The 25008-nt window shown below is 44.3% G+C and overlaps 1 protein-coding gene across 1 annotated transcript in view; it reads right to left on the bottom strand.

The window, feature by feature from the left end:
* LOC140196560 (tryptophan 2,3-dioxygenase-like) overlaps nt 1-25008 on the bottom strand; it is a 92537-nt gene that overhangs the window by 54726 nt on the left and 12803 nt on the right. The window contains exon 3 of the mRNA XM_072255977.1: nt 1510-1674. Within this exon, the coding sequence (XP_072112078.1) occupies nt 1510-1604 (95 nt within the window). The 5' untranslated portion in view covers nt 1605-1674. The remainder of the gene's footprint in view (nt 1-1509; nt 1675-25008) is intronic.

Raw genomic sequence — 25008 nt, 5'->3', positions numbered from 1 at the left:
CTCCAACCCTCTGACTCTCAATACAGGAGCCCCTCAGGGCTGTGTACTGAGTCCCCTCCTTTACTCCCTGTATACCCAGGACTGTATTGCTACCCATAGCTCCAATCTGCTAATTAAACTTGCCAACGAAACAACATTGGTTGGCCTTATCTCAAACAATAAAGAGGTGACCTACAGGGAAGAAGTCATCTCTCTGACACAGTGGTGACAAGAAAACAACCTCTCCCTCAATGTCGCAAAAACAAAGGAGCTGGTTGTGGATTACAGGAGGAATGGAGACGGGCTAACCCCTATTGACATCAATGGATCTGGGGTTGAGATGGTAAACAGCTTCAAGTTCCTCAGCATCCACATCACCGAGGACCTCACGTGATCTGTACACACCAGCTGTGTGGTGAAAAAGGCACAACAGCGCCTCTTTCACCTCAGACAGTTGAGAAAATTTGGTATGGGCCCCCAAATCCTAAGAACTTTTTACAGGGGCACAATTGAGAGCATCCTGACTGGCTGCATCACTGCCTGGTATGGGAACTGTACTTCTCTTAATAGCAGGACTCTGCAGAGAGTGGTGCGGACAGCCCAGCACATCTGTAGTTGTGAACTTTCCATGTTTCAGGATACTTACAAGGACCCGTGTGTAAAAAGGATCATTGGGGACCCAAGCCATCCCAACCACAATCTATTCCAGCCGCTGCCATCCAGGAAACGGTACCGCAGCATAAACGCCAGGACCAACAGTCTCCAGGACAGCTTCTTCCACCAGGCCATCAGACTGATGAACTCACACTGAATTGACTGTACTCTATATTACATTGACTGTTCTATTTATTATAAATTATTATAAATTACTATGACGGCACATTGCACATTTATGTTTGTAGATGGAGACATAACGTAAAGATTTTTTACTCCTCATGTATGTGAAGGATGTAAGAAATAAAGCCAATTCAATTCAATTCAATATTATGATGAAAATTAATTTACTTTCTGATTTAGGCCAAGGCAAACAGATATGCTTTTATATCTTTACATGTAGGGTAATGGTAATTATTAAACTTTGATCTTATTATTAAACGTGTTTGTGCAAATTATGCCAAAACAGCACCAAATTGTCAAATTAACCTTTATCATGATGACTGATCAAATTGCACCACGTGAGTTACTTTTGATCTGTACTGGTTGTTACGGTATATAAATATTCACATGATTTGAGCATTTCAACGTGACATTTACAGCTGCCTGATACATTCACATTAATTTGAAAACATAAGTGAATTAGATTACTTTTTTGCATTTTATTTTCATGAAATCATCAGCATTTTTAGAGTCCAGAGGAACACAATTGTCAAAAAAAATTACAAGACATCAGATCAATTTAACCAATTTCCCCCAGGATTAATAAAGTATGACTATGACTATAACTATGACTATCGAATGAAGAGATTTTAAAGTTATAGAAGTACAATTAATTGTTTTTTGTTCTAGTTCTTAAATTAGAGGGAAACTTACATTGGTTTACTCCCTCGGAATGGACATCCACTCATGATTCCGCCTTCTAGGTTTTGCTGAGTTCTCCTATGAACTTGATGCACCTGCTTTCTCATAAAATGAGTCTCCTTATCTATTCCGATCAATCAACAGCAGAGCTTTGATTTGTGTTGGGGTTCGATTTTACTATGCAAATATAAAGAAGAAAAATAAATTAAACAAACTTTAATCAGCGTGCAGTGAGCATAAATGTAATTATTGACAGATTATTTTGTGGCTTTCCTTACTGATTCTGGTAATCGGGAGTAATGCAAACTTAATACACCAGATAACAAATTGATATATTTTTGAAGATTGTTTTGTTCTTTCTAAAATATCCCTTAACTGATTACAGTGTTAAGAATAAGATGATTTGATGTCAGACTGAATTAACAGAAATAAATATTACAGAAGGTTAAAGAGAATCGCATAATTCCAAATAAATAGGGACAATGCCCCCGGAAGGTTGCCTTGTGATATCCAGGAAATGTCCTTCAGCCTGTAACTCTGCAGTAACTTTTGTAACTTTTGGTACATCTCTGTGACACTGAAATTAGAAGTCAGTTAATGGACATGGAACTATTCACTAATGTACTAAAGTTTTCACTAAGCATTCAGTTGCCTAACGCTGCTGAGACATTAAATATACACCCTTACCAACTGATATTATAATTCTTTTATTTAGAAATGACCTCTTTCAGAATCCTGGGGTGTAGTCCATCTGGTCCAGGTGTCTTATCTACCTTCAGAGCTTTCCATAAAACATTGGTAAGGCCTAATTTGGAGAATTGTGTGCAGCTTTGGTCACAAAAAAGATGTAAAGAAGGTTGAAAGAGTGCAGAGAAGATTTACAGGGATGTTGCCGGGTCTGGAGGACCTGAGTTATAAGGAAAGATTGAGTAGGTTAGGGCTGTATTATTTAGAACGCAGAAGATTGAGAGAGATATGCAGGGTATAGATAAGGTAAATGCAAACAGACTTTTTCCACTGAGGTTGAGTGGGACTACAACTAGAGGTCATAGGTTAAGGGTGAAAATTAAGAAGTTTACGAGGAACATGAGGGTAAACTTCTTCACTCAGAGGATCATGAGGGTGTGGAATGGTGCATGAGAGCTCAATTTCAAAGTTTAAGAGAAATTTGGACAGGTACATGGATAGTAGGGATATGGAAGGCTAGGTCCCGGTGCAGGTTGATGGGAGTAGGCAGTTTAAATGGTTTCAGCATGGATTAGATGAGCCAAAAGGCCTTTTCCTCTGCTGTACTTTTCTATGACTCTAGATTAAAGCATCCCAAGTAGCACCTGCAAATCCCCCAACCAGCATATCGTTCTCTCTCCAGTTCAGGTGCAGCCCAGATCTCTTGTACAGATTATCCCTACCCCAGAAGAGATCCCAATGATCCAAGAACTTGGATCCCTACCCCATGCACCATCTCCTCAGTCACACATTTATTTGAGTTGCATTTTTATTCCTGTCATCACTGGCACACATCACTGAGAGTAATCAATAGATTACTGCTCTTGAGGTCCTGCTTTATTCATTCTTTCCTAACTCCTATATTCGCTACATGGGATCTCATCCATTTTCTACCTGTGCCATTGGTACCAACATGCACCATGACCTCAGGCTGTTCACCTCCCCCTTGAGAATGTTCTGTAGATGCTCTGAGGCTTCATTGATCCTGGTACCTGGAAGGCCATTCACCATCCTGAGGTCTCTTTTGCTGCCACAGAATCTCCTGCCTGTCCCCCTACCTACTGAGTCTCCTATCACCGTGCCTAACCTCTCCCTCACCCACTGAGGCTCAGAGCCCGTCTCAATGCAACCAACCTGGCTTACTGCTGCTGTGCCCAGAAAGGTTTCTCCCCCGACCCCTCGGCAATATCTAAAGGGCTATACTTGTTGCTGAAGGGAATGGCCCCAAGGGGACCCTGAACTGTTACCCATCTGCAGCCTGTACCTTAGGTGTGACTGCCTCACTAAAGCTCCAGTCTATGGTGCTCTCAGCATATAAGATGGTCCTAAGCACATTCAACTTCAGCTCCATTTCCCTCACATGCTAAATGAGCGCTGTAGCTGGACAGACTTCCTACAGGAGGAGCCATCAGGAATACTGGCAGTCTCCCAGACCTGCCACGTTCTGCAGGAACAGCATTATCACTGATATAAAACTTATAGCCTCTTGTTATCTGGCTTACCTCTGCTGCCCTTCTCAAATTAAGGAATAACATTAGCCATCTCCCTGTACTTCCAACAAATCTGCAAAAATGTTCAGGCCCCAGCACTCACTATCCTTGTTTCACAGCCTGGCACGATTAGCAAGTTTGCAGATGCCATGAAAATTCCCCGTGTTGTTGATATTGAGGCTACAGAATGACATTGATCAGGTGGGAAGATGGGAAGAGCAATGGCTGAAGAAATTTAATTCTGAATATGTGATGTTGTACCCTTTATGAGGGTAGGACATGAATAGTACAATTGTTTGTGCTCCAAGGGAGTACTGAGGAGTAGAGGGACCATGGTATAGAAGTCCAAGGATCTCAGAAGGCGACAACAGGTGGACAAGGTGGCTGTGAGATACTTGGCATCAGGACCAAGAGCACAGAATGTGAGAGCAGGAAAGTAATGAAACATCTCATAAAGTGTTGGATGGTTCAAAGCTGGAGTACTGCTTTCTAGACCTGCTGCAACTCTTCTAATACAGATACCCCCTCTCCATACGTTTGAAACGATGTGATTGTAATGGAGAGGATGCAGAGGAGAGTCACTACGATGTTGCCTGGGATGGGTTGTTCAGTTATAAAGAGGGGCTAGACAGCTGAGAGTTTTTTTTCCTTCGGAGTGAACCTTCACTACCATCCATCGATAAATAAGCGAATTTTGGATCTAATTTGCATTAGATCCCATGAGCTACTACCTTTTGCACCAGTTTCCCATGTGGAATTTTATCAAAGATCTTACTGAAGCCCATATCATCTATATCAAATCTACTGAGCTCCTCAAAACATTGTCTTCAATTAGAAAAGTCTAGGTATTTCTCTATTTCCCCATGGACTACGCCCAGCTGATTAATCTCTGCCTCTCCAAGTGTGGATTCATCCAACCTCCCAGACTTATTTTCAAAATCACTTCCCTATCACTTAGATTAGACTCTCAACCTCTAACTATCTGGCTTGTCCCTGCTGCCGTTTGTGGATAAAGGTAGAACTTTTGATATCTTCTGCTCTTCTGGCATCTCACCTCCTTCAGTGAGCCTCTCACCACCTGACTCTCCAAAGGCTTCCAACCATCTAGATGGCACTGACTGATTGAGTACAGCTCCACTAACTCTCAAAGAACTTAACACTATCCAGAATAAATCTGCCCATTTGACTGGCTCCCATTCACCATCCCAAACATTATAATCTCCATCACATGTGTACAAAGTCTGAAAAGTAACCTCCTATTACTCACCCATACTACTCCAACGTCTCCCAAACCCATCACCTCTACCTCCAGAAAGATAAAGATAGAGAACACCACTACCCACATGTTGTACACATGTACAGTTGTACATCAGCCTGGCTTGGAAATGAATTGCTGATCCTTCATTATCACTGGAACTAAATCTTGAAACACCCAAGCCAACAGCTCTATGGAAGTAGCTGCACTAGAATGGTTGCAGCCTAAAGAGGCAGCCCGCCTGTACCTTCTCATGAACAGTTAAGAACAGACAATAAATGCCCAGATCCTTGAAAGTGAATAAATAAAAAGAAAGATCCAAACGTATCAGGGAGACTGTTGAAGACAAGGTCCAGCAAGTTTTCTTTGTTCCTTTACAACCTGCACCTAAGACTTTTCCTACTCAGTCAAGGGTTATGCAACTGAGCTGGTCTAGTTGATAGAAGTTGAAATATCTTTGTCACTGTCTGCATATCTTCAATGTTATATCCCCATGTGAATCTGTAATGGGTGATTGGTTAAAGTGCCTTGTAAACTACTGCACTGTTTACAGTTTCAATAGCTGAAGGTTTAATGATGAATCTGTTATTATGGCACTCAAGAGAAGATCAAAGGTGGCATAATCCAAATCTGTGTAACACCCTGGGAAAGGTTTCCCTGCTAATGTAATGGTCTTTCTGTAGAAGCAGTGTTTGGGTTATGGTTAGAGATAATGGGTGCTTTGGAATGTGAGCCATCCAATGAAAGGAGAGTGTTTTCGTGCTGTGTGCCTGATACCGGGGTGATCTGGGTCTTCTTGTTCGGCGGGAGATGACGGGAGAAGATGCCGGAGAGGAGAGGTTGTAGAACTCAACCCGGAGTGGGGCCATGATCCGACAAAGCCAGGGGTGATCGGAGGAGAATCGGCAAAAGGGAAATCATGAGCTCCAACTTGTGCACATTAAACTATTTCATTAAAGTGGGCCCGTTTCTTTTTTTTGCTTTTTCTTTACTAACCCTTTAGTCAAATTAAGAATTATAAAGCTAAATTGTTTAATTGTATGCAGTGTTCTGTCTGTTATTTCGTGATACTGATTTGTAACAGGGGAACAAATCACACAGCTTCCACACAAAGAGGGCGATTTGGGGTGGGCTCACACCGCAATCTCACACATTTGGCGGGGCCAGAGATTGTCCTCCCTAGACTTACACAGCCGACGGAACCAAAATGTTTCATATGCTTTGGAAATCATCTTTCCTCCCATATCACAAAACTGTAAGACATTAAGACATAGGAGCAGAAATAGGCCATTCAGCCCATTGAGTCTGCTCTCCCATTCCATCATGACCGATGTATTATCCCTCTCAGCCCCATTCTCCAGCCTCCCCCCATAACCTTTGACACTCTTACTAATCAAAAACCTGTCAACCTCTACTTTAAATATACCTAATGACTAGGCTACAACAGCCAACCATGGCAATGAATTCCACAGATTCATGACCCTCTGGCTAAATAAATTCTTCCTCACCCCTGTTCTAAAGGAACGTCCTTGTATTCTGAGACTGTGCCTTCTGGAACTAGACTACATTGCCATAGGAAGCGTCCTCTCCATATCCACCTTACCTACACCTTTCAATATTCGACAAGTTTCATTGAGATCCCCCACCCACTCATTCTTCTAAAGTCCCCTGAGTACAGGGCCAGAGCCATCAAATGTTCCTCGTATGTTAACCCTTTCATTCCTGAGATCATTCTCATGAACCTCCTCTAGAGCCTCTCCCATCCCTGCAACACCTTTTCTTAGATAAGAAACCCAAAACTGATCACAATACTCCAAGTGAAATCTGACCAATATCTTATAAAGCCCCAGCATAACATCTTTGCTTTTATATTCTAGTCTCCTCAAAATGAATGCTAACGTTGCATTTGCCTTCTTTACCATCAACTCAACCTGGAAATTAACCTTCAGGGAATCCTGCATGAGGACTCCCAAGTCCCTTTGCACCCGTGATTTCTGAATTTGCACCTCATTTTGAAAATAGTCTACACCATTATTCCTTCTACCAAACTGCATGGTCATACACTTCCCTACACTGTATTCCATCTGCCACTTCTTTGCCCATTTCCCTAATTCGTCCAAGTCCTTCTGCAGACTCCGTACTTCCTCAACACTGCCTTCCCCTCCACCTACCTTCGTATTGTCTGCAAGCATCAGGCTCCTGAACTAGAGCATGTAACTTCACTCACTGAACTGATTCTACAACCTACGACCCACTTTCAAGGATTCTACAACTCATATTCTCAATATTATTTATAATTTTGATCTTTATTTATAGATTTTATTCTTAAAGAATTGCCCCAAATAAATAGGTGCCCTGATTAACCAATGGACCAATTAACTAGAGTCCACTGTATTCATAATTGTTTTAGTATTATCACATGTACTAAGATACAATGAAAAGCTTTAGCTTGCATGTCACCCAGAGCATTCCATTTAGAAACACATTGAGATAGTACAAAAAGAAAATTTGGCTATTGTAATATGAGAATAAGATACGATTTACCTGATAGACTGGAAAACAAAACTAGTTCATGTTAAGTCAAGTGACAAAGCAGAAAGCTGCATTCCACGAAGAGTGAAGAAATCCAAATGGTCACAGAGAGCCAGATGTCACAACACAAGAGCTGATAAGCAGGATTTGCCTGAAGTTCATTGTTAGCCATTACAATCCAAAACTACATGACAAAACAGGGTCAAGAGAACAGGCCGTGACAAGGCTTGCCACAAAATAGCTTTGCCAGATGAAAAACAATGCTGCCACTATTGGATGTATCTGATAATCAAAAGCTTTTAAAAATGATCAAAAATTTAGAGAATCTTTTCAATCCTGACAAATTAGAAAAAAAGAACATCACTTAAAACTTATGAACACTTTTTAAATTATTTTAAACATTTTAAGCTGACAAAAACAATTTCAAAATTATAAGTTAATTTAATCGTGGCTCTTTTTCTCCACAGAGCTGAAAACTTCTTTCAAATCGCAGCAGTCAGGGCATTAGAGCAAACATCTTGTCATGGAGTCATAGTCATAGAAAAACAGAACACAGAAACAGGCCCTTCAACCCATCTAGTCTACGCCAAACCATTTAAACTGCCTACTCTCATCGACCTGCACCCGGACCATAGCTCTCCATACCCCTACTATCCATGTACTTATCCAAACTTTTCTTAAACATTGATATTGAGCTCGAATGTATCACTTATGCTAGCAGCTCATCACACACTGTTATGACCCTCTGAGTGAAGATGTTGCCCCTCATGTCCCTCTTAAACTTTTCACCTTTCACCCTTAATCCATGACCTCCAATCGTTGTCCCACCCAACCTTAGTGGAAAAAGCCTGCTTGCATTTACCCTATCTATATCCCTCATAATTTTGTATACCTCTGTCAAATCTTCCCTCAATCTTCTACATTCAAAGGAATAAAATCCTAGCCTTTTCAATCTTTTATTATATGTCAGGTCCTCTAGGCCTGACAGAAGCCTTCTCTGTACTTTTTCAACCTTATTTATATCTTTCCTGTAGGGAGGTGACCAAAACTGCAGACAATACTCCAAATTAGGCCTTACTAATGTCTTATAAAACTTCAACATAACATCCCATCTCCTGTACTCAATGTTTTGATTTATAAGGCCCAATGTGCCAAAAGCCTTTTTTTATGATCCTATCTAGCTGTGACACCACCTTCAATGAATTACGGACATCTATTCCCAGATCCTTTCATTCTACCACATTCCTCAATACCCTACCGTACACTGTGTACGACCTACCCTAGTTGGTCCTACCAAAGTGTAATACCTCACACTTGTCTACATTAAATTCCATCCATTTTTCCAGCTGGTTCAGATCCCGCTGCAAGCCATGATAGCCATCTTCGCTGTCCACTGCACCCCCAATCTTGGTGTCATCCACAATTTGCTGATCCAGTCAACCGCATTACCATCCAGATCATTGATACAGAAGATAAAGAACACTGGACCCAGTACCAATCACTGCAGCACTCCACTAGTCATAGGCCTCCAATCAGAGGGGCAACCATCCACCACCACCGTCCGGCTTCTCCCAAAAAGCCAATGCCTAATCCAGTTTACGCCTTGTCAGGCCCTGGGGATTTATCCACTCGAATTTGCCTCAACACAGCAAACACCTCCTCCTCTGTAATCTGTCTAAGGTTGATGAAGTTAATGACGCTTTGCCTCACTTCCGTAGACTCTGTGTCCATCTCATGACTCTGTGTCCATCTGAAATACAGATGCAAAAAAAGATTCATTTAAGACCGCCCTCATCTGTTTTGGCTCCACACATGGATTACCATTCTGATCTTCCAGAGGACCAATTTTGTCTCTTGCAATCCTTTTTCTCTTAACATATCTGTAGAATCCCTTAGGATTCTCTTTCACCTTGTCTGTTAAGGCAACCTTATGTCTTCTTTTAACCCTCCTGATTTCTTTCTTAAATGTTTTCTTGCATTTTGTATACTCCATAAGCACCTCATATGTTCCTACCTGCCTATACCTACCATGCACCTTTTTTTTTTCTTGACCAGGGCCTCAATATCTCTTGACATCCAAGGTTCCTTACACATTGCAAATTTCAGGGCATTGTGACTGGAATTCCCTAACCATTGCCCTCAGCAATGACTTCTACTACAAACACAGTTCCATTTTAATAGCGCAAACACGAGGAATTCTGCAGATGCTGGAAATTCAAGCAACACACATAAAGTTGCTGGTGAATGCAGCAGGTCAGGCAGCATCTCTAGGAAGAGGTACAGTCGACGTTTCAGGCTGAGACCCTTCGTTAGTCCTGACGAAGGGTCTCGGCCTGAAACGTCGACTGTACCTCTTCCTAGAGATGCTGCCTGACCTGCTGCATTCACCAGCAACTTTGATGTGTGTTGCTTCATTTTAATAGTCCTATTTATCCCACAGGCCTCCAATTGACATTCCATGTTCTAACTCTCTGGTGCTTCAAAGCGGCTGTTTTCATGACATTCTGGGATCCACACATAGGTACATTCATGCTATAGACCCCCCTGATTCACTCTGTCACAAATCTGTCAATTCCATTTTATTCTTTGCCGCATATGGTGCTGCAACAGAAGAACTCTTCCTTCCCGTTGGATTTCAAACATTGCAAACTTCAACAGCTCTCAAGTTTGAATTCCCCACTGGATCTTCCTTCAGCTTCCTCAGAATCTGTTCCCATCCCCTATCCTGTTTTCACTATCCTTTCTGACTTACCCTCTCCAGTTTTGAATGAGGCCTCAGCTACGTTCCCCTAATTCCCCACCTTAATGAGCTCAGGGCCTAGCCTGACATTAAATTCTCTTCAGCTGCCTCTGCCTCCGTGCACATTTATTGGCCAAGAAGCTTTTCATCAGGCAATAGATCCTTCTGCTTTCTCCAGAATCCTTCCCTCTAGTCTTTAAGCTTCTCAAATTCTATTCATTGAAAACAGCTGGCGTAATATTGACATAGAAACGTAGAAAATAGGTGCAGGAGTAGGCCATTTGGCCCTTCGAGCCTGCACCACCATTCAGTATGATCATGGCTGATCATCCAACTCAAAACCCTGTACCAGCCTTCCCTCCATACCCTCTGACCCCTTTAGTCACAAGGGCCATATCTAACTCCCTCTTAAATATAGCCAATGAACTGGCCTCAACTGTTTCCTGTGGCAGAGAATTCCACAGATTCACCACTCTCTGTGTGAAGAAGTTTTTTCCTAATCTCAGTCCTAAAAGGCTTCCCCTTTATCTCAAACTGTGACCCCTCGTTCTGGACTTCCCCAGCATTGGGAACAATCTTCCTGCATCCAACTTGTCCAATCCCTTCAGGATTTTATACGTTTCAATAAGATCCCCCCTCAATCTTCTAAATTCCAACGAGTCTAAGCCTAGTTGATCCAGTTTTTCATCATATAAAAGTCCTGCCATCCCAGGAATCAATCTGGTGAACCTTCTTTGTACTCCCTCTATGGCAAGGATGTCTTTCCTCAGATTAGGGGACCAAAACTGCATACAATACTCCAGGTGTGGTCTCACCAAGGCCTTGTACAACTGCAGTAGTACCTCCCTGCTCCTGTACTCGAATCCTCTTGCTATGAATGTCAGCATACCATTTGCCTTTTTCACCGCCTGCTGTACCTGCATGCCCACTTTCAATGACTGGTGTATAATGACACCCAGGTCTCGTTGCACCTCCCCTTTTCCTAATCGGCCACCATTCAGATAATAATCTGTTTTTCTGTTTTTCCCACCAAAGTGGATAACCTCACATTTATCCACATTAAATTGCATCTGCCATGAATTTGCCCACTCACCTAACCTATCCAAGTCACCCTGCATCCTCTTAGCATCCTCCTCACAGCTAACACTGCCGCCCAGCTTCGTGTCATCTGCAAACTTGGAGATGCTGCATTTAATTCCCTCATCTAAGTCATTAATATATATTGTAAACAACTGGGGTCCCAGCACTGAGCCTTGCGGTACCCCACTAGTCACTGCCTGCCATTCTGAAAAGGTCCCGTTTCTTCCCACCCTTTGCTTCCTGTCTGCCAACCAATTCTCTATCCACATCAATACCTTACCCCGAATACTGTGTGCTTTAAGTTTGCACACTAATCTCCTGTGTGGGACCTTGTCAAAAGCCTTTTGAAAATCCAAATATACCACATCTACTGGTTCTCCCCATCCACTCTACTAGTTACATCCTCAAAAAATTCTATGAGATTCGTCACACATGATTTTCCTTTCACAAATCCATGCTGACTTTGTCCAATGATTTCACCGCTTTCCAAATGTGCTGTTATCACATCTTTGACAACTGACTCTAGCATTTTCCCCACCACCAATGTTAGGCTAACCGGTCTATAATTCCCTGGTTTCTCTCTCCCTCATTTTTAAAAAGTAGGGTTACATTAGCCACCCTCCAATGCTCAGGAACTAGTCCAGAATCTAAATAATTTTGAAAAATTATCACTAATGCATCTATTATTTCTTGGGCTACTTCCTTCAGCATTCTGGGATGCAGACCATCTGGCCCTGGGGATTTATCTGCCTTTAATCCCTTCAATTTACCTAACACCACTTCCCTACTAACATGTATTTCCCTCAGTTCCTTCATCTCACTGGACCCTCTATCCCCTACTATTTCCGGAAGATTATTTATGTCCTCCTTAGTGAAGACAGAACCAAAGTAGTTATTCAATTGGTCTGCCATGTCCTTGCTCCCCATAATCAATTCACCTGTTTCTGTCTGTAGGGGACCTACATTTGTCTTAACCAATCTTTTTCTTTTCACATATCTATAAAAGCTTTTACAGTCAGTTTTTATGTTTCCTGCCAGTTTTCTCTCTCAATCTTTTTTCCCCTTCCTAATTAAGCCCCTTGTCCTCCTCTGCTGGACTCTGAATTTCTCCCAGTCCTCAGGTGAGCCACTTTTTCTGGCTAATTTGTATGCTTCTTCTTTGGAATTGATACTATCCCTCATTTCCCTTGTCAGCCATGGGTGTACTACCTTCCTTGATTTATTCTTTTGCCAAACTGGGATGAACAACTGTTGTAGTTCATCCATGCGATCTTTAAATGCTTGCCATTGCATATCCACCATCAACCCTTTAAGTGTCATTTGCCAGTCTACCTTAGCTAATTCATGTCTCATACCTTCAAAGTTACCCTTCTTTAAGTTCAGAACCTTTGTTTCTGAATTAACTATGTCACTCTCCATCTTAATGAAGAATTCCACCATATTATGGTCACTCTTACCCAAGGGGCCTCTCACGACAAGATTGCTAATTAACCCTTCCTCATTGCTCAAAACCCAGTCTAGAATAGCCTGCTCTCTAGTTGGTTCCTCGACATGTTGGTTCAAAAAACCATCCCGCATACATTCCAAGAAATCCTTTTCCTCAGCACCCTTACCAATTTGGTTCACCCAATCTACATGTAGATTGAAGTCACCCATTATAACTGCTGTTCCTTTATGGCACACATTTCTAATTTCCTGTTTAATACCATCCCCAACCTTACTACTACTGTTAGGTGGCCTGTACACAACTCCCACCAGCATTTCCTGCCCTTTAGTGTTACGCAGCTCTACCCATATCGATTCCACATCCTCCCGGCTAATGTCCTTCCTTTCTATTGCATTAATCTCCTCTCTAACCAGCAACGCCACCCCACCTCCTTTTCTTTCATGTCTATCCCTCCTAAATATTGAATATCCCTGAATCCTTGGTCACCCTGGAGCCATCTCTGTGATCCCAACTATATCATATTCATTAATAACAATCTGCACTTTTAATTCATCCACCTTATTACGAATGCTCCTTGCATTGACACACAAAGCCTTCAGGCTTGCTTTTACAACTCTCTTAGCCCTTATACAATTATGTTGAAAAGTGGCCCTTTTTGATGCTTGCCCTGGATTTGCCAGCCTGCCACTTTTACTTTTCACCTTACTGCTTTTTGCTTCTACCCTCATTTTACACCCCTCTGTCCCTCTGCACTGGTTCCCATCCCCCTGTTGTGAACTAACCTCCTCTCTCCTAGTCTCTTTAATTTGATTCCTACCCCCCAACCATTCTAGTTTAAAGTCTCCTCAGTAGCCCTCGCAAATCTCCCCGCCAGGATATTGGTCCCCCTAGGATTCAAGTGTAACCCTTCCTTTTTGTACAGGTCACGCCTGCGCCAAAAGAGATCCCAATGATCCAAAAACTTGAATCCCTGCCCCCTGCTCCAATCCCTCAGCCACATATTTATCCTCCACCTCACTGCATTCCTACTCTCACTGTCGCGTGGCACGGGCAGTAATCCTGAGATTACTACCTTTCCGGTCCTTTTTCTCAACTCCCTTCCTAACTCCCTATATTCTCCTTTCAGGACCTCTTCCCTTTTCCTACCTATGACATTGGTACCTATATGTACCACGACCTCTGGCTCCTCACCCTCCTACTTCAGGATATCTTGGACAAAATCAGAAATATCCCGGACCTTGGCACCAGGGAGGCAAACTACCATCCGGGTCTCTGGACTGCGTCCACAGAATCGCCTATCTGACCCCCTTACTATCGAGTCCCCTATTACAACTGCTCTCCTCTTCCTTTCCCTACCCTTCTGAGCTACAAGGCCGGACTCTGTGCCGGAGGCACAGCCACTGTCGCTTCCCCCAGGTAAGCTGTCCCCCCCAACAGTACTTAAGCAGGAGTACCTATTGTCAAGGGGCACAGCCACCGGGGTACTCCCTATTACCTGACTCTTCCCCTTCCCCGTCCTAACTGTGACCCACTTGTCTGCCTCCTGGGGCCCCGGTATGACCACCTGCCTGTAACTCCTCTCTATCAGCTCCTCACTCTCCCTGACCAGACGAAGGTCATCGAGCTGCAGCTCCAGTTCCCTAACACGGTTCCTTAGGAGCTGCATCTCTGCGCATGTGGCACAGATGTGGACATCTGGGAGGCTTGGAGACTCCAGGGCCTCCCACATCCGGCACCGAGAACAACAAACTGTCCTCACACTCATACTGCCCCTCTCCTCAAATAACAACAAAAAATGAATACCAAACCTTCCTCGCCTCGCCCACTTCCACCTAAGCCCATTGAGCCCAAGCCCTTAAGCCTTCACTGTGCTCCCGGCTCACTCCGCAACCCACAAACTATGCTGCCCGCTGTATGAGGTTCTGTTCCTTTTAAATCTTCCGCGCTTCACTGCCCAACGTCACACGCCTGCTCAGTCCTGCCTCTCTGAACACCGATGGAAAAAAAACCAAAAAAATTCAAGCAACACACATAAAAGTTGCTGGTGAACGCAGCAGGCCAGGCAGCGTCTCTAGGAAGAGGTGCAGTCGACATTTCAGTCCAAGACCCTTCGAAAGTTGCTGGTGAACGCAGCAGGCCAGGCAGCATCTCTAGGAAGAGGTGCAGTCGACGTTTCAGGCCAAGACCCTTCAATGAAGGGTCTCGGCCTGAAACGTCGATTGCACCTCTCCTAGAGATGCTGCCTGGCCTGCTGCGTTCACCAGCAACTTTTATGTGTGTTGCTTGAATTTCCAGCATCTGCAGAATTCCTGTTGTTTGAAAATTCAAAAATGGCTTCCTCCGCACTCCCACTCCGATTCTCAGACTTCCTTCTTCGAATTAAACCCGAAGCAGGATTTCTGTCCTTTTAAATCTTCCATTCTCAACTTTTCCACTTCCCTTAGTCTCTCCAATCTATTCCTTTCAGAAACTGCAGAACTTTGTCTGCTAATGACCAATCCCAATAACTTCATAAGGCTGGTGCTGTTGTGGTTTAAACAACCCTTGCTACTCGTGTTTCTTCCCACAGTTATCTTCCATTATATTATCTTCTATTATATTGGTGACTCTATTGACTCTGCTTCCTGCACTCATTTTCCAACCTACTCTCATTGTCCATCATTAATTCTTCCCTTTTACTTTTCTGGATATTTTTGCCTCCAACTCAGAGGATAAATTAAAATTTAAAAATCACTACAAGTCTATACTGCCGATATTCCTTCCACTCCGTCTCTAGTAAGGATTAAATTCCATTTTCCCAGGTCCTCTGCCTACATCTTGGCAAGACTTTCTTCATGGATGCCTCTGAAGTGTCTTTCTTTTCCCTTAGCCATGGTTTCCCAGAATAGACAGAGCTTTCAGTTACATCATGCGTCTAGTTCTACCCTGTCTCGTCCCAGCCAGAGTTCCCCTACTCCTCCTCTGCTAGCTCACCAGCCTTCACATTCACTGGATCATCTTTCATAATTTTTGTTTTCTTCAACGACTCTACTGCTAAGCATGTCTTCCTCTCCCTTCTGTTTCGGCATTCCAAAGAGGCTATTCCCTTTATGACTTCCCAATTTGTTCTTCCATTTCAACCAATCATTTCTCACGTTAGGATACAATACCTATGTAACATGCTGGGAAAGGTTTCACTGCTAACATAATGGTCTTTCTGTAGAAGCAGTGTTTGGGTTATGGTTAGAGATGATGGGTGCTTTGGAATGTGTGCCGTCCAATGAAGGAAGTGTGTTTCCCTGTTGGTCAGCTGGTGGCAAGTGACATCAGTGCCAGACTCCGTAACGAAGGTTCCCGGGTTCAAATCCAGTCGGGCTGCTCCCGAATATGCTTTTCATCTGTGCCGGGTTGAGTGTTGAGCTCGCAACTCGACCTCATAAAAATAAAGAAAAGCACTGCGAAATGTCTGTGCGAGGAGTGGCACCCCACACAGCCTTCCGATCTGTGCCTTGTAAGGCATGAAAATGCCCGACGCAGGCCTCTCAGGCCTGAGTCAACGTCATCATCATCATTTCCTGTTGTGTGCCTGACACCAGGGTGAGCTGGGTCTTTTGTTCGGTGGGAGATGAAGGGAGGAGATGCCGGAGAGAAGAGGTTGTAGGACTCGACCCAGAGCGGGGCCATGATCCGACAAAGCCAGGGGAGATCAAAGGAGGCTTGGCGAAGGGGAAACCGTGAGCCCCAACTTGTGCACATTAAACTGTTTCATTAGAGTGGGCCCTTTTCTTTTTTTTTCACTTTTTCTTTACTAACTCTTTAGTCAAATTGAGAACTATAAAGGTAAATCATGTAATTGTATGTGGTGTACTTTCTGTTATTTCACGGTACTGATGTGTAACAGGGTAACAAGTCACGCAGCGTCCACACAAACAGGGGGATTCGGGTGGGCTCGCGCCTCAGTCTCACATATATTTGGCGGAGTCAGAGATCGTCTTCCCTAGACGTACGCAGCCGACGGAACCGGAGTGTTTCAATTGTGGGGGCATCGTCCGCGATCAATTTCACTGGATGCTGTGTGCGCATTGATCCAGTAGGTTGTGTGTTTAACTGTGCTAAACTATTGACCAGTAAAGTGTTTATGGTACATGGTTATCAATGCTGCTGGAGTTGAGCAGGCCATATCGCAAGTCGAGTCTCCGGTAGCTGGGGCCAGAAACTTCAAAGACAGGGTGCTCTTGTTTCTGCGGAGCTAGGGGAAGGAGTGGTCTGATTTGGAATGTCTAAAGAGTACCCCAGCGAGGAGTGAGAATTCTGAGTTGGCAGCGGCCCTTACCTCCCTGGCGAATCAATAGAAAAATGCCCAGGTCCAAAGTCCCAGCCATCGTAGGCTCCACCTGTTCTCAGGAATGAAGCCCACCCCTAAAGGGGAAGAGGGGTATGGGACTTGGGTAGAGCAGACCTCTCAGTTGTTAGATGAGTGGCAGTGCCCTGATGACAGCGAATGGTTGAAAGTTAGAGCGGGTGGGCTGCTGATGTAGTGAGGGCAGTAAAGGCACAGAACCCCCTTGCTACTTCTGCAGCCTACATGCAAGCACTAGAAAAGGTGTTTGATGCGACGAGAAGCCCAATGGAGCTCATGGCAGGGTTTCAAGAACATGTGTCAGGAGGAGGGGTGAAGCTTTCTGTCTACATTTTTCGGCTGGAGAGGCAGCTAAATTGCTTGTGGTGTAGAGGGGTCATTCAGGTGGCTGAGGTGGATCAGTTAAAAATGGACCAAATGGTGAAAGGCACCCAGTCCCAGAATCTGATCACTTGGGGTCTCCATCTTGTAAGATGCACCCCCCTCTCTTGTTTGTTGAACTGATCAGAGAAGTACGAGAGGAGGAGAACGTATCGGAGGCACGGGAGGCCTCCGTTAGCAGGGTACAGTCCTCGGTAGTGGTCGCCTGCATTGAATTGACCATGGATAGCCCACCCCAGGGAGTGGTAGAGGAGATCATGGCAGAGTTGAGAACTGGGATGTCCCAGTTGTTATCAGCAGCTGCGCCTCCCCTCCCCCATATGATGGAGCTGATAGGGATGTGGACCCTCAAAGCGGACAGACTATGCGGAGGGCTGCTAGCAGCCGGGGTCCCGAGAGAGGGGGGGTGGCCAGTATCATCTGCTATAACTTCAGTGAAGAGGGACACTTCAGGCAGGAGAGTGATCAACAGGAAACCCTTCGGAGAATGAGCCCCCAGCTACCTAAGCAGGGAGAGGCATTGGGAAAACAAAAGAGACCCAGCGAGGGGACAGCCTGGCACCTTGGGGGGAGCACATTCCCGGCAATATATCAAGGAACACCCTAAAGAAAAAATCCCTATTCCTGAAGGCTTAGTGGGACCAAGCTCCAGTGTATTGCTACGGGTAGAGGGTATTTATGCTAGAGCCAGACTTGACACAGGGTCACAGGTCACTTTGCTGTACCATTCACTTTACAACCGGTAGTTGACACATTTACCATTGATGCCACTCAGTGCACGAGGGATCCGGGGTCTTAGTGCAGGTGATTATCCGTATGATGGTTATTTGTCAGTGAAGCTGGAGTTTTTGGAGGCCGATGTGGGAGTGGCTGAGGTCTTGATACATTAACGCTGATTTGTCTGGACCCCGTTGAGAGGGGCAGTGTTTCAATTTTTGTCGGGACAAATATTCCTATTGTGAGGAGGCTCATGGGAGCCTGCAAGGAGAAGGCTGGAGAGAGCTTCCTGAAGACATTATCCGTTTACCCAGTGATTCAAGCTGCTTTCAAGGAAGTGCGTGGCCACACTGGTCTGGATAATGAGTTTAGATAAGGGATTGTGTGGTTCATCCAGTCAAAGCTAATCGTTATACGGCCTGGGGAGGTAGCGAGAGTGATGGGAATCCCCAAATTTTCCCAGAACGCCTGATGCCGAGGTTCTCTTGGTAGATGCTCCGGAAAACCATGAAGAGGAGGTGGCTGTGTTTGGTGGGGTACTGATGAGGCCCGACTGCAGTAGCCCTCGGTTGTACGGGCAAACAGGATGGCAGTGATTTTCATGAACACTACAAAGAGGGAGGTCACCTTCAAGCAGGGGATGCCCCTGGCGCATCTCTTTCCGGTGATGGCAATGTCTAGTGTCCCTGTGAGACAAGCCAGGGAGAAGCTATCTGCAAAAGAGGGAAAGTCATTGAACTTGAGGACTTCCCAGTACCTGCCGGTTGGAAGAGGAGGTTGACAGAGAAGATGTTGAAACTGGAAGGTGTCTTTTCTACTGACGAGGATGGGAACGGGCCTGTCAAGATTCTGGCTCTGGGACAAGAGGTGCGGGTTGACCCAGAGCTCAGCCTGGGGCCTACACCTAGCAAGAGGACTCTGCAGCGACAGGGAGCAACTGAAGGACCAAAAGCAGGAGAGAATAGACCGGCCCCCGCCCCTGAATGGGATACGGACTCTGAGGATTAGGAAATGGGGGTGCTGTATATGCTGTCTTTTGCTAACTCCACACTGATTGAGGAAGAAATTCCCAACCCTTCTCACACTGAGTCAGGTGAATTCAATGGGACTATCTGTGGACAGGCTGGGTTTCAGCAGGACCATGAAGGGGATTAAGCGGGGCTCAGCCAAGTGGCAGAGGGGTCCGAGTTGCAAGAAGACACGAGTGATAGACCGGGGAGGCCTCGCCATATAGACCGGAAGTATCCCAAGGAGCGTCTGAACCTGAAGAAGTAGGTGGCGGGGTAAGAAGGTCTCAAAGAATCAGGAGACTCCCAGATAGGCTGGCCTATGTAGCACCGGGGGAACAGAGTGTGGCACCTATTTCCTTGGGGAGCTATGTCACTGCCACTTACACCTGGGTTGGACCTTCTGCTCTGTTTGAAGGGGTGGCAAATTATCTCAATGTCATGAGGACATGACTAATTTTGGTGGGGGGAGAGTGTAACACCCTGGGAAAGGTTCCACTGCTAATGTAATGGTCTTTCTGTAGAAGCAGTGTTTGGGTTATGATTAGAGATAACGGGTGCTTTGGAATGTGAGCCGTCCGATGAAGGGAGTGTGCTTTTCGTGCTGTGTGCCTGACACCGGGGTGATCTGGGCCTTTTGTTCGGCGGGAGATGAAAGGAGGAGACGCCGGAGAGAAGAGGTCGTAGGGCTCGACCCGGAGTGAGACAATGATCTGACGAAGCCCGGGGAGATCGAAGGAGGATCGGTGAATGGGAAACCGTGAGCTCCAACTTGTGCACATTAGACTGTTTCATTAAAATGGGCCCTTTTCTTTTTTTTTGCTTTTTCTTTACTAACCCTTTAGTCAAATTGAGAATTATAAAGGTAAACCATGTAATTGTATGCAGTGTACTGTCTGTTATTTCATGGTACTGATTTGTAACAGGGTAACGAATCACGCAGCATCCACACACACAGGGGGATTCGGGTGGGCTCGCGCCTCAATCTCACGCGTTTGGCAGAGCCAGAGATCGTCTTCCCTAGACGTACGCAGCCGACGGAACCAGAGCGTTTCACCTATTTGCTTAGCTGATCCTTCCCACCATCTAAGGACCCAAAGAGCTCTTCCAGGTGAAACCGTGACCAAAGTACCTCCTGTACCTAGTAGGATGGCCACTGAGGGTATGTGCATGATCTTCTGCTGCTGTAGCCCATCCACTTCAAGGTTCAACATGCTGTATGTTCAGAGATGTTATTCTGCACGCCATGTTGTAACGTGTCATTATTTGCGTTACTCTTGCCTTCCTGTCAGGTTGAACCAATCTCACCTTTATCCTCTGACCTCTTTCATTAACAAGACATTTTTGCCCACAGAATGGCCACTCACTGGGTGTTGTTTCTTCTCACACCATTCTCTGTAAACTCTAGAGATGGTTGTGTATGAAAATCTCAGGTGATCAGCAGTTTCTGAAATACTCAACCCACCCCATGTGGCACCAACAGTCATTCCACAAAGTCACTTAGATCACATTTACTCCCTATTCTGATATTTGATCTGACAAACAACTGAAGCTTTTGACCATGATTGCATGCTTTTATGCATTGAGTTGCTGCCACACGATTGGCTGATTAGTGGTGTGGAAACAACAGCCTTGCACTCAATGTCAGTAAGACTGAAGAATTGATCATGAACTTCAGGAAGGAGATGTTGAGGTAAGATATGTACACCAGACCTCATTGAGGGATCATCAGTGGAAAAGGTTAGCAGGGCACCTCCAGACATCTTGCTAGGATGGACAAAATAAGGACCCTTGCGACACCAAAAACCAAGTGAAAAGGAGGGGGAAAGGTCGACAGAGGTCACACAGGGAAACAGGGTGAGTCACAACTGCTTGAAAAGGGGAGCAGTTTGTGAGAATATTGAGAGGGCAGCGGTGGCTGGCTTACTTATTATCAAAAATTGTTTTATTTTATCTTCACTACAGATAATGCCACGTAAATGACAGTCAACTTGTGCTTCCTATCCAGGAAATCAGAGGTGTATGAGGACTTGTACTGTCTAGGAACCACATGGCCAGATTTCTAGCAATTACTTTGCAAATAACCAACCCAAACTTCGACACATTTTATTTTGAAAATAAACACTAAAGGAATTAAATTTTCAGCACTTATATCTACTTTGTTGAGGACAATAATGCTACATTTAACCTCCCCTACCAAAATGACAATTTTCATCAAATAATTTGATAATTAATTGTCAGAAATATGAAATCCTCAAAAGTCCTGATTCACTGATTATTTGGCAGGAGAAACTACAAAGAGGGATGCACCACCAATGACACGAAGTTCATGTTTAGTATGCATAGTCGTCAATAACATTGAAAAGTCAATATCTAAATACAACCAATGCACCAATCAACCTTCGGTAAAAGTGGGAGGAAAACTCAAGGTCCAGCATCTATTGAAAATGGAAATCTAGGAACTGTGAATCACCTCACCACATCACAAGTTCAATTTGAATATGTACGTAAGTAAATGTGACAGGGTTGAAGTCTGTTCAATTTAGTTATAAATAATTGTTCAAATAATTTTTGAAGAGTTAAAATAATTTATTTCATGTGAATATCATTTCATGTGAATATTATTTTGTGCTGAGAAAAGGGATATTACTTGAAAAACATGCAAATGTGTTTAGTTGAAAGTTCTGAGAATCTGTATGCAAGATATTCTTTGATATTATTGAGCAATGAATCTACCTTCGACTTTAAGGGCTTGCATTCAACCTTCAGCACGCAACTGATTGCTCATGCCAGCCAGATGCCCGGGGAGGGGCAGTACATTCGTTCCATAAAGTGACTGATGCATGAACATAGCCAATCTACGTTTCATTTGCCATATCCCTTTTCCGGGTAGGGAAATACATACAGATAATAATAGGAGTTTTAAGTAAATTGGCACATTCATGTTCTCAGAAGAATGCTAAGTATTTTTTCAGCAGTTTTGTATGATTTTTTGTGTTATATGTTCATTTGAAACCATGGCTGTTTTCATCCATGTGGCTTGTATGATTGAAGTATTAAAGCTTCCTGGAGACGGTGCCATAAGCCCACAGTGTAATTCTTTGGATGCATAGTATTGCTGATGACAGCTTATTGGAGTATTTTTATATTTTGTGTTATATTTTTGATCATATAGAATTACAATGAGATGATCCCATGGAATATCAGAAATGGTAGTTAAACCAAAAAAAGGCCTAAATGTTGAACGAATAACAATATAACAGGAAAAGGACTGAACTTGATTTAATCTACACCTCATTGCCCAGTGTTTACAGTTAACTGGATGCAAGGGAGATGAGGTTGAGTACAGGTCTATGGTAGAAAACTTTGTCACATGGTGTGAGCAGAATTATCTGCAGCTTAATGTGAAAAAGACTAAGGAGCTGGTGGTAGACCTGAGGAGAGCTAAGGTACCAGTGACCCCTGTTTCCATCCAGGGGGTCAGTGTGGACATGGTGGAGGATTACAAATACCTGGGGATACGAATTGACAATAAATTGGACTGGTCTTAGAACACTGAGGCTGTCTACAAGAAGGGTCAGAGCCGTCTCTATTTCCTGAGGAGACTGAGGTCCTTTAACATTTGCTGGACGATGCTGAAGATGTTCTACGAGTCTGTGGTGGCCAGTGCTATCATGTTTGCTGTTGTGTGCTGGGGCAGCAGGCTGAGGGTAGCAGACACCAACAGAATCAACAAACTCATTCGTAAGGCCAATGTGATGTTGTGGGGATGGAACTGGACTCTCTCACGGTGGTGTCTGAAAAGAGGATGCTGTCTAAGTTGCATGCCATCTTGGTCAATGTCTCCCATCCACTACATAATGTACTGGGTGGGCACAGGAGTACATTCAGCCAGAGACTCATTCCACCGAGATGCAGCACTGAGCATCATAGGAAGTCATTCCTGCCTGTGGCCATCAAACTTTACAACTCCTCCCTTGGAGGGTCAGACACCCTGAGACGATAGGCTGGTCCTGGACTTATTTCATAATTTACTGGCATAATTTACATATTACTATTTAATTATTTATGGTTCTTTTACTACTTATTATTTATGGTGCAACTGTAACGAAAACCAATTTCCCCCGGGATCAATAAAGTATGACTATGACTATGACTATGACTGTAATTAATTCCATTCCATTAAGTGACTGATGCATTAGCACAGCGTATAAATGTTTCATTTGCCATATCCCCTTTCCAGGCGTACTACATAAACATCTCATTGCCTATTGTTTATGGTTAACTGGATGTACCGTAATTAATTCCATCCCATAAAGTGACTGATGCATGAACATAGCATATAAATATTTCATTTGCCATATGTCTTTTCCAGGGGTACTACATAGACATTCCAAAGGAATATAAAATGAAATATCAAACCAATTAGATTGAAGACTGAGGCCCTCCGTTAGTCATAGTCGACCATAGATGTTGCTTCCGAGCTGTCTATGCGATATGCAAGCCAGTTCACAAGCCAGGGCAGTACAATATGGAGAGCAAGCTGTTGCCCGTGCAGCAGGCTTCCCTACTCCTCACAGCTGACAAATCCAAAGGCACGGCAGAGACCGAAGCAGTTTGGCACCGGCGGTGCTGCAGGAATTGTCAGTCAGCATTGAACTCAATGCAGGACTGCCCTAGGGACACCAGCTCTGGATTTTTTCCTTGGGTGTTTACCCCTGAAATTTTCCATCCACTAGATGAGCTGCTGACCATGACTGATGAGCCCCATCTGCCGAAAGTGATTGTTTAAGGCAGCGGTAATCTTCTTCTGCTCCTTCTCCTATCTGCAGAAAAGGTTCCTCCAGGCTTAGTAGCTAAATCACATGTGAAGGCCAGGAGCTGAACTTTGTTGTCAGAGGATATTTCAGACACACAGCACTGGGAGCAATTCATACACTACAGAGTACCCCTGTGGCAGTTCGCTCAATAATAAGTGTACTATTTTGGATACTGTTGGTGGGGACGAGGGGAGCCACAGAGACAGGGTCTCTTGCACTGAGGCTGGTGCTGTGGCTCAGAAAGGAAAAGGGGAAAGAAATGCCATAGTGATAGGGGATTCCATAGATAGAGGATGAGACACGAGTTTCTGTGGGCATGATAGAGACTCCTGGATGGTATGTTGCCTCTCAGTTGCCAGAGTCAAGGACATCTCAGAGCAGGCCCACAACATTCTAAAGGGGGAGGATGAGCAGTAAGATGTGGTGGTACATATTGGCACCAATGATATAGGTAGGAAGAGCAAGGAAGTCTGAAAGAGAGAATTTAGGGAGCAAGATAGAGTGCTGAAAAACAGGGACCCCCATAGTAGGGGAACCTTTGAATTGCTGCCTGTGCCACACGCCAGTGTGGGTAAGAATAGGATGATTTGGCAGGTGAATGCGTGGCTGAGGAACTGGTGCAGGGGCAGGAGTTCAGATTTCTGGATCATTGGGACCTCTTTTGGGGAAGGTATGGCATTCACAAAAGGGATAGGTTACAACTAAACCTGAGGGGGACTTATATCCTTGCAGGCAAGTCTGCTAGAACTGTTGGGGATTGGGGAGTTTAAACTAAGTTGCCAGGGAGATGGGAACCAGGAAGATAGAGCTTCTGGTTTACAAGCAGAGACAGTGTGTAGAGAGGTAGAGAGACTGTCAGGAAGATGATACGGCAAAATTGCAGTCAGTGGGATGAGTAGCAGTGTAAAAGGGGAAAAATCAAAAAGAATTGCAGATATAAGACTGAAATTGTTATACATGATTGCATGCAGTATACG

Source organism: Mobula birostris, chromosome 4 (genome assembly GCF_030028105.1).
Source record: "Mobula birostris isolate sMobBir1 chromosome 4, sMobBir1.hap1, whole genome shotgun sequence".
In the NCBI taxonomy this organism is placed as follows: domain Eukaryota; kingdom Metazoa; phylum Chordata; class Chondrichthyes; order Myliobatiformes; family Myliobatidae; genus Mobula; species Mobula birostris.
This window is presented reverse-complemented; position numbering and strand designations above follow the sequence as displayed.